The sequence below is a fragment of the Salvelinus sp. IW2-2015 genome, linkage group LG23 (genome assembly GCF_002910315.2).
Source record: "Salvelinus sp. IW2-2015 linkage group LG23, ASM291031v2, whole genome shotgun sequence".
In the NCBI taxonomy this organism is placed as follows: Eukaryota; Metazoa; Chordata; class Actinopteri; order Salmoniformes; family Salmonidae; genus Salvelinus; species Salvelinus sp. IW2-2015.
The window spans coordinates 20,836,206-20,847,055 of record NC_036863.1 but is presented as its reverse complement, the minus strand read 5'-3'; the positions used below and the strand labels follow the sequence as shown (position 1 = coordinate 20,847,055).

The 10,850-nt window shown below is 43.2% G+C and overlaps 1 protein-coding gene across 1 annotated transcript in view; it reads right to left on the bottom strand.

Annotated features, from left to right (window-relative positions):
• LOC111950508 (protein KIBRA) overlaps nucleotides 1-10,850 on the bottom strand; it is a 51,775-nt gene that overhangs the window by 6,749 nt on the left and 34,176 nt on the right. The window contains exons 13-22 of the mRNA XM_070434430.1: nucleotides 9,933-10,053; nucleotides 9,126-9,296; nucleotides 8,714-8,906; nucleotides 8,253-8,390; nucleotides 8,040-8,104; nucleotides 7,522-7,684; nucleotides 7,055-7,225; nucleotides 6,613-6,705; nucleotides 5,072-5,302; nucleotides 378-496 (exon numbers count right to left, since the gene is read on the bottom strand). Coding sequence (XP_070290531.1) covers nucleotides 378-496; nucleotides 5,072-5,302; nucleotides 6,613-6,705; nucleotides 7,055-7,225; nucleotides 7,522-7,684; nucleotides 8,040-8,104; nucleotides 8,253-8,390; nucleotides 8,714-8,906; nucleotides 9,126-9,296; nucleotides 9,933-10,053 — 1,465 coding nt within the window. The remainder of the gene's footprint in view (nucleotides 1-377; nucleotides 497-5,071; nucleotides 5,303-6,612; nucleotides 6,706-7,054; nucleotides 7,226-7,521; nucleotides 7,685-8,039; nucleotides 8,105-8,252; nucleotides 8,391-8,713; nucleotides 8,907-9,125; nucleotides 9,297-9,932; nucleotides 10,054-10,850) is intronic.

Here is a 10,850-nt window from a genome sequence, read left to right as displayed (position 1 = left end):
AACATCTTTCAGTTGCTTCAGAGCCAGCGTCAATTACTCAATCCCAGTCAACTAAGGACTAGCATTGGTCATGAAATTTAAAATGGAGAAACATCCAATACATATCGTAGCCATTTTCCCCAATTTAAAATTCCATATAATCTCATATTCCTAGACTAACAGGTATACAAACGGAATGGATGACAAATCGTAGTCCATCCAACTGAACCTAATGCTTGGAGACCTGGGTGAGAGAAGCTAAATACAATTTAAACATTGTCATTCATCTAATACATGGGGAAAGAGACGAGGATTAATGGACATACTCCTCTTACAAGAGGTCTGTTATACTATACTGTTGCTGTACCCTGTAATGTAATGTATTCTACAGTACAGACCTGAAGGACTGGACCTCAGGCACCTCTTTCCTGCTCTGGCCTCGGAGCTTGTGGACGTCCTTGGCCGCAGCACGCATCATCTTCTCCACCCTCTGCTCCTGCAGCTGCTCCTCACGGGTCTGCAGACAACATCACCACAGAGACGCTCAGAGAGAAGTTGGAGAATAGGCCTAAACAACAAATCCTGGCCAATCAACAGCTAGAACAGCATCTAACCCCACACTTCATATTTCACAGGTGGGTATTAGAACAATGATTCATAATAAAAAAAGTATACAGTTGAAGTCGGAAGTTTACATACACTTAGGTTGGAGTCATTAAAACTAGTTTTTCAACCACTCCACAAATTTCTTGTTAACAAACTATAGTTTTGGCAAGTCGGTTAGGACATCTACTTTGTGCATGACACAAGTAATTTTTCCAACAATTGTTTACAGACAGATTATTTCACTTATAATTCACTGTATCACAATTCCAGTGGGTCAGAAGTTTACATACACTAAGTTGACTATGCGTTTAAACAGATTGGAAAATTCCAGAAAATGATGTCATGGCGTTAGATGCTTCTGATAGGCTAATTGACATCATTTGAGTCAATTAGAGATGTACCTGTGGATGTATTTCAAGGCCTACCTTCAAACTCAGTGCCTCTTTGCTTGACATCATGGGAAAATCAAAAGAAATCAGCCAAGACCTCAGAAAAACATTTGTAGACCTCCACAAGTCTGGTTCATCCTTGGGAGCAATTTCCAAACGCCTGAAGGTACCACGTTCATATGAACAAACAATAGTACGCAAGTATAAACACCATGGGACCACGCAGACGTCATAGCGCTCAAGAAGGAGACGTGTTCCGTCTCCTAGAGGTCAACGTACTTTGGTGCGAAAAGGTACAAAAGTATCTATATCTACACTAAAACGAGTCCTATATCAACATAACCTGAAAGGCCGCTCAGCAAGGAAGAAGCCACTGCTCCAAAACCGCCATAAAAAAGCCAGACTACGGTTTGCAACTGCACATGGGGCCAAAGATCATACTTTTTGGAGAAATGTCCTCTGGTCTGATGAAACAAAATTAGAACTGTTTGGCCATAATGACCATTGTTATGTTTGGAGGAAAAAGGGGGGGCTTGCAAGCTGAAGACACCATCCCCTAACCATGAAGCACAGGGGTGGCAACATCATGTTGTGGGGGTGCTTTGCTGCAGGAGGGACTGGTGCACTTCACAAAATAGATGGCATCATGAGGCAGGAAAATTATGTGGATATATTGAATCAACATCTCAAGACATCAGTCAGGAAGTTAAAGCTTGGTCGCAAATGGGTCTYCCAAATGGACAATGACCCCAAGCATACATCCAAAGTTGTGGCAAAATGCCTTTAGAACAACAAAGTCAAGGTATTGTAGTGGCCATCACAAAGCCCTGACCTCAATCCTATAGAAAAATTGTGGGCAGAACTGAAAAAGCTTGCGCGAGCAAGGAGGCCTACAAACCTGACTCAGTTACACCAGCTCTGTCAGGAGGAATGGGCCAAAATTCACCCAACTTGTGGGAAGCTTGTGGAAGGCTACCTGAAACGTTTGACCTAAGTGAAACAATTGAAAGGCAATGCTACCAAATACTAATCAAGTGTATGTAAACTTCTGACCCACTGGGAATGTGATGAAAGAAATAAAAGCTGAAATAAATCATTCTCTCGACTATTATTCTGACATTTCACATTCTTAAAATAAAGTGGTGATCATAACTGACCTAAGACAGGGAATTTTTACTAGGATGAAATGTCAGGAATTGTGAAAAACTGAGTTTAAATGTATTTGGCTAAGGTGTATGTAAACTTCCGACTTCAACTGTATCTACTGGGTGAGAGACTCTCATCTGTCTCATAAAGTCTGCATCTGAAAGCATTTCAAGATATTCGGCACGTGACAAATAAAAGAAAGTTTTATTTTGATTGAAATTGCAGCCAATTCCCTATATAGACCACATATTAGTGATAGTGTCGCGAGGATCATTGCATCTGGGCAGGTAGCCTAGTGGTTAGAGTGTTGGACTAGTAACTGAAAGGTTGCAAGATCGAATCCCCGAGCTGGCCGTTCTGCCCCTGAACAAGGCAGTTAACTCACTGTTCCTAGGCTGTCATTGAGAATAAGAATTTGTTCATAACTGACTTGCCTAGTTAACTTCTTATGGCTGCAGGGGCAGTATTGAGTAGCTTGGATGAAAGGTGTCCAGAGGTGCCCATAGTAAACTGCCTGCCCCTCAGTCCCATATGCATATTATTATTCGTATTGGATAGAAAACACTCTGAAGTTTCTAAAACTGTTTGAATGATGTCTGAATATAACAGAACTCATATGGCAGGCAAAAACCTGAGAAAAAATCCAAACAGGAAGTGGGAATTCTGAGGTTGGTCGAATTTCAACCAAGACCCTATTGAAAACACAGTGGGATATGGATGAGTTTGCACTTCCTACGGCTTCCACTAGATGCATCAGACAAAGTTCTACAGACTGTTGACATCTACTGTGAAGTGGGGCTGAAGGAGACAGGAATTAGTCAGGTCTATCATGACCTGACCATGCTCTGACCATGCTCTGACCATGCTCTGACCATGCGCGTTCACATGAGAGGGAGCTCTGTTCTATCGCACATCTGAAGTCAATGTAATTATCTGGTTGAAACGTTACTGAAGATTTATGTTAAAAACATCCTAAAGCTTGATTCAATACATCGTTTGACATGTTTCTACTGACTGGTACGGAACTTTTTGACATTTCGTCTGCTTTTAGTGAACGCGCTTCCTGACTTTGGATTTGTTTACCAAACACGCTAACAAAAATAGCTATTTGGACATAAATTATGGACATTACCGAACAAAACAAACATTTCTTGTGGAAGTGGGAGTCCTGGGAGTGCATTCCGACGAAGATCAGCAAAGGTAAGTGAAGATTTATAATGCTTTTTAAGAGTTTTGTTGACTGCACAATTTGGCGGGTAACTGTATGGCTTCCTTTTGTGGCTGAGCGCTCTTCTCAGATTATTGAATATTGTGCTTTGGCCGTAAAGCTTTTTGAAATCTGACACAGCGGTTGCATTAACGTTTTAGGGATAGAGGGCAGCATTTTCACTTTGGATGAATAGCGTGCCCAGAGTGAACTGCCTCCTACTCTGTCCCAGATGCTAATATATGCATATTATTATTACTATTGGATATAAAACACTGAAGTTTCTAAAACTATTTGAATCATGTCTGTGAGTAAAACAGAACTCATATGGCAGGCAAAAACCTGAGAAAAAATCCAAACAGAAGTGAGAATTCTGAGGCTGGTCGATTTTCAACTCATCGCCTATTGAAATCCCAGTGGGCTATGGATCTGTTTGCACTTCCTACGCATTCCACTAGATGTCAACAGTCTGTAGAACGTTGAATGAAGCTTCTACTGTGATGTTGAGCCGGATGGGAACTGTTTGAGTCAGTGGTCTGGCAGAGTGCCAGGTCCTGGTCACGCGCATTCCACATGATATCGACTTGCGTTCCATTTTATTATTATTTTATTATTTTTTTTCACCTTTATTTAACCAGGTTGAGAATAAGTTCTCATTTGCAACTGCGACCTGGCCAAGATAAAGCATAGCAGTGTGAACAGACAACAACACAGAGGCCATTACTTCTATAGACACAAAGGAATTCTCCGGTTGGAACGTTATTGAATATTTATGATAACAACATCCTAAAGATTGATTCTCTACTTAGTTTGACAAGTTTATTCGACCTGTAATATAACTTTTTGAAGTTTTCGTCCGACGTTCGCATGGATCTGCGCGAGCGTTTGGATATGTGTACTAAACGTGCTAACGAAAGTAGCTACTTGGACATAAATAATGGACATTATCGAACAAAACAACAATTTAATGTGGAACTAGGATTCCTGGGAGTGCATTCTGATGAAGATCATCAAAGGTAAGGGAATATTTATGATGTAATTTCGTATTTGTTGACTCCAACATTGCGGAGAAATGTTATTTCTATCTGAGCGCCTTCTCAGAATATTGCATGGTGTGCTTTTTCCGTAAAGTTCTTTTTRAAATCTGACACAGCGGTTGCATTAAGAACAAGTGTATCTTTAATTCTATGTAAAACATGTATCTCTTTCATCAAAGTTTATGATGAGTATTTCTGTTATTTGATGTGGCTCTCTGCAATTTCTCCGGATATTTTGGAGGCATTTCTGAACATGGCGCCAATGTAAACTGAGATTTTTTTATATAAATATGCACATTATCGAACAAAACATACATGTATTGTGTAACATGATGTCCTATGAGTGTCATCTGATGAAGATCATCAAAGGTTAGTGATTCATTTTATCTCTATTTCTGCTTTTTGTGACTCCTGTCTTTGGCTGGAAAAATGACTGTTTGTCTATGATTTTGCGGTGACCTAACATAATCGTTTGTGGTGCTTTCGCTGTAAAGCCTATTTGAAATTGGACTTTGGTGGGATTAACAACAAGATTACCTTTAAAATGGTATAAGATACATGTATGTTTGAGGAATTTTAATTATGAGATTTCTGTTTGAATTTGGCGCCCTGCACTTTCACTGACTGTTGTCATATCAGCCCGTTAACGGGATTACAGCCATAAGAAGTTAAATAAAGGTAAATAAATAATAATCTCCCTCTCCCACCTGTTTCTCGGCCTGTCTGAGAAGCAGACGAAAGCGCTCGTCGTCCTGCACCCAGGTGGGGAGATCTCTGGTTCCCTGCTGCCGTGCCCTCTCCAGCTGCTCCTTCAGCTCCCTGAGGACACGCAGCTCCTGAGCCAGTCGCGTGTGGCGTGTCCTGGACACCTGCAGGTCCAGCTCTAGGTCCAGACTGGTCCGCAGCAGCCCGTCCAGGCTCCGCACCGGCACCGAGGGCTGGGGGGAAATGGTGGGTTAGTGATCTCTCACACATCTCTCTTCCTCACACACATAAGGAGGTACAGGGAGACAAAGCAGTTAAGAACAAATTCTTATCCCCAGTGGCCTCTCCTCCCAGTAGTCCTCCCTGTCCTGGACAGAGTTCACTCCTGGGCCCAGCATTAGAGGCCAGGGAATGTCAAGCTGCATCAAAAATTAAACCAGCCATTAAATATTAAGACTCACTTTTACTGAAGGCCGGGCCTCGCTAGGTCTGGGAAAGCAAAAATGTAAATGTCTCCCTTTGAGAATAACTAATGTGGCCACAGCCTGAGACTCGACTGCACTATTAGACTGTCAGTTTGAACATACACACACAAAGAGTGAGAGAAACAAAGACAGAAAGAGACAGAGAGAGACAGACACAGAGAGAGAGAGAGAGACAGACACACAGAGAGACAGACAGACAGAAAGAGAGCGAGAGACAGACAGAAAGAGAGCGAGAAAGACACAGAGAGACAGACACACAGAGAGACAGACACACAGAGACAGAGACAAAGAGAGAAACAGAGAGAGAAACAGAGACAGAGAGACGGAGAGAGAGAGAAACATAGAGAGAGGGAGAGAGAGAGAGAGAGACAGAGAGAGACGGACACAGAGACAGAGAGACAAAGAGACATACAGACAGGAACAGATCGAGAGAGAGACAGACAGACAGGGACAGACAGAACAGGAAGAAAAAGTGCTTGTTATACTAAGAACCTTGGCTAACAAGACAGAAATGGAAAGTTAAATTGGTATTTATATCATAGAAACATAGAACGATAGACAGGATCTCTATTGTGTGTAAAATGATAAATACAAAGTGGGTATTTATGCAGCATAAAAATAAAGAATGATAGATAGGATCTACAGCAGGGGAAGGGAACTAGATTCAGCCGCGGGTCGATTTTTGTCGGAGCGGGTGGACAGGGGGCACACTGCAAATTGACCACAATTAATCTCAAAAAGAGAACGTATTTGAAAATATCAATAATTTCATTCCTTGATTACATTGAGACATGATCACATCTCTTTTTATTTGTGGGGATACTTAGGGACAGATTTCCTAAATTAAACATTTTTAGCTGAATTCCTGGTGATTTTGCAGGATTTCTTTTAAACAAAAAGAGAAAATCCTGACCAAACACTAAACTTTGGGGTGCCTCCCACCTAATTAAAAAAATAATAATAATCACTCGCAAGCCAGTTTTGGCCCACGAGCCGCCTGTTGCCGACCCCTGATCTATGTACTTTTGTGGGATGGATACTAAGTGGGTAGTTTCTACCTTCTTCATGCGCATGCTGCGTCTCTCTGATGCGTTCCTGACGAAAGGAGACTTCTTTGACAGAGTGGAGCTGTCACTGTCACTGCGGTTGATCTGATCATCACACAGTAGAACGGCAAAAACAAACAGAAAGAAAACAAAGTTGGAACAAAAAGGGCATGAACGACAGCTTCCGTTGGGTTTGGGATGCTTTCCAAAGCTAAGCACAACTGAAAACAGTAGTCAAAGTGAACTGTATTTAACATTTCAGTCATTTAACAGATAACATTAAAAAAACGAGGCTATAGTTAGAGGCTATATAAATAATTCAGTTTGTCTGAATGTGTTTTTGAGTAGATATGTACAAATATAAATGTATATCTAGCATAGATATGTACTACTATATATTAGATATGTACTAAATATGTCTATGTATTGTATACACTAGAGCGGCTGCCCTCACCCGGCAGATGTACTGGCTCTGGGGCCCAGGGGAGAAGGTCTTGGAGCGGATGATGGTGTTGCCCTGGAAGAAGGCATTCTGCTGGGGAACATGGTGGGGCCGACGCTCCTTTGGCCGGACCACCGAGGAGGAGACATGGTGGTGGTGGCTGGTACTGGTCTCCTTGTTCACCTGGGGACGGAGCAGGAGAACAGTTTACAATGAAGGCTATGTTTTACATAGTCAATCTTGGCTTACAAATGTACTGTTATGTTCAATTCCAACTCTGATCAAGTCATTCATAGTCAAGTCATACAGCACATTTGTTAGTCTGCATATCAATGAGTTTGCAGAACTGTTGAGTTTGAATCAAATGAACACACATGTTTTTACTCAAATACTTCCCATGAACATCATCTGGAAATAGGTCAAATAATATCAAATAAAATAATATTCATATACAGTAGTATAATGGAGTCTCCACATACCCTCTCAGCCATGGTTCCTGTTCCAGTCGGTTTGGTTGTCACCTCTCCCTCCCATTGGCTGCCGTCAGGATATAGCTCCTCCTCTTCCTCTAGAGGTCCCGCCCCCTCTATGTGGTCATCTTCCTCATCTTCAAACACTTCACCTTCCAGCTCTTCACTGTGCCTGTAGAGGGTTGAAACACTATCAGACCGACAGAGGGAGGGAGGTAAGGAGAGAGAGGGAGGGAGCAACCTGTCAGTTATTCACCTTCCCCATTCTACATGCGAGGGGCTGTGGGGGAGGAGGGGTGGTTAGTGTGCCTCTGGGCTTTCAACATCTACACTCAATGTCTGAGCTTATTCCCGTGGGAGAGGGGGAAGGGAGGGAACAATTATTCAACTGGGGGAGGTGAGTCTGTGTGAGACACAAGATCTCCCTCATTGACCGTGACGAGTACAGAAGGGCCTATCCTCTGTAGAGGTCATAATGGGGAGGAGAATAACAGGATAAAGGTTCTGTTAGTGAAGGGAGCGCTCACCATTCATCCTCCTCTGGTGCACCCTCCAGACTGCCTGCTACTCTCTCTGTGGTGGGGACAGAGCTCTGGAACACACATTGTTACTCATCTGTTACATGCATTCATTACATACAGTATGTTTACACATTCATAACACTTCCATACAGATTCACCTTAACAGATCAATTTCCTTGCAGGCCATTGCTATAGATGATGAATGAATGTCTATGTTACCCTTTCAGACTGCAGAGCCGTCCCAGTCTTGTCCTTGTTATTGATCTGGGGCATGAAGGAGTAGCTGAGGAGGTTGTAGCTCTTGACACATCTCTCCCCAGAGGTGTTGACATCAGCCAGGCTTATCTGAGCACCAGCCTGCCCATAGGACAGGAAGCAGTACAAGAGTTAAAAAGCAGTCTACTGAACGATGTTACACACTGTTGTAACCGACTTCATGCTTGAGACAGTACGGAGTGTTAGGAAGGACAAAAAGCTCTTATCCACTAACAGCAATAAACCACTGTTATATGACTCATTGACAACACAATGGAAAGCTAAAAGGTATACATTGGAATTTCAATGTATACTTAGCAAATACACCACATACAAGTGTTTGCACTGTCTGGGTGTGGACTGTTTGTTATGTTGATGCTGAATTGAGAGATGAGTGACAGACCAGCGACAGTCGTTACACTCACAAGACACTCCTCACGGCCGGACAGGCTGGTGTGGCATATGTCCACCCTCAGGGTCTTCTGCCGCAGGGCATTGTGGGCCATCTGGACACCGAAGACTTCGTTGACCTCCACAATGTCCTGGGGGAGAGAGCTGCGCGTCCGGAAGAGGCAGCAGGTGGACTCTGAGCACGGGAGCACCGCCACACGGATGTATCTATGGAGGAGACACACACAGTTAAACACCTCAAGACAATTTGAGGACAGAGGAAACATACAGTACTTTCAATACAAACAAACCTAATTGATGAGAAGTGGGAACAAAGACATCTACACACAGCATATGCACACAGTCATTGAAAAGGTGTTTCAAATAACCAAGTAATGACAGTCATTCACTCCTAAAGCAAAGAGAAATGGCAACTTTGCTATATACATTTTGTGGTCTGGTGGCAGTACGAGGACGCTGCAATTGGAGAGCTGCATGACGAACACGGTGAAGCGCTTGTCTTTCACCTCGTACTTCAGGCCCAGTCTGACCTGGGCACAGCCTAGTGGTCCTCCCCTCTCCTCATAGCCCACCAGCAGCTCTGCAGGGAGGACTGACCTGGGAAAAGTGACACATACAGGGTTAGATCCACAAAGCTGCTATCAAATACAGTACCAGGAAGCAAAACCCGGTTTGTGAATTAGCCACCAACCTTCCATTTGAAGTCATGTCACTGATATTCTAGTGGGGACATCAGTCTGAACAGATCTGGCTACCAGACTTCAAACACCACAGTAAGTTATGAGAGGGACATGTATGTTGCCATCAGTTATGGCCCTCAGGTTCTATGGTCAAACAGTTCAAACAAAACATAGTACTGCAGACAGCTTGTCTCTTTCTAATAGTAATAGATACATGAATAGATAAACCATTAGATCATACATCTCCAATTTGAGTTCTACCTTTCTGAATAACTTCATTTACATACACATCTAGAAGTTACTGGGTACCCTGACCTAATCCCCCCAAAAATACAACATCGTGTTTGACCTTAATTACTGTATATACTGCACGCCCTCCTAACATTAGTGCAATACTAAGTGGATCAGATAGGGGTGTTAATGAAGCACCATCTTTCATTACTATCCGTGAAGGTTCAGGCTACTGAACATGGTCTTAAGTCTTGCTCCAGAGTAAAGCATTTAGGTAGACACCTCTCCTCCAGGTGACCCAATGGCCTTCTACAGTACCCACCTCGTCTCTGAGGGCTCGTACACCCCGCTGTCACCCGCCACCGACTCATCAGACACTGCTGACGTCACGCCCATCTTCTTAGGCCCCGCCCCCACCGTCCCTCTGGCGTGCACTATGGCATCTAGGGGAAGAGGGGGTTGGAAGAGGAGAGGAAAACAGGGAGGACAAGAGGAGTGTAGAGAAACACCTTGTCACAACCTTTCCCCCATGGCGGTCATGGGAACCGGTGCAGAGTTGCATAGCTGGAGTAAACCATACAGTTAACAGTGGGCTGTAACTTAACCCCCTCTCTCTCCCTCCTCACCCCGGTGTGCCCCCACTCGCAATCAGRTTTCAGGTGCAATCTTGAATTCCACATGAGGTGCACACCCACACCTATAGTGGGGCAAAAAAGTATTTAGTCAGCCACCAATTGTGCAAGTTCTCCCACTTAAAAAGATGAGAGGCCTGTAATTTTCATCATAGGTACACTTCAACTATGACAGACAAAATGAGAAGGAAAAAAATCCAGAAAATCACATTGTAGGATTTTTTATGAATTTATTTGCTAATTATGGTGGAAAATAAGTATTTGGTCAATAACAAAAGTTTATCTCAATACTTTGTTATATACCCTTTGTTGGCAATGACAGAGGTCAAACGTTTTCTGTAAGTCTTCACAAGGTTTTCACACACTGTTGCTGGTATTTTGGCCCATTCCTCCATGCACAGCTCTCCTAGAGCAGTGATGTTTTGGGGCTGTTGCTGGGCAACACGGACTTTCAACTCCCTCCAAAGATTTTCTATGGGGTTGAGATCTGGAGACTGGCTAGGCCACTCCAGGACCTTGTAATGCTTCTTACGAAGCCACTCCTTCGTTGCCCGGGCGGTGTGTTTGGGATCATTGTCATGCTGAAAGACCCAGCCACGTTTCATCTT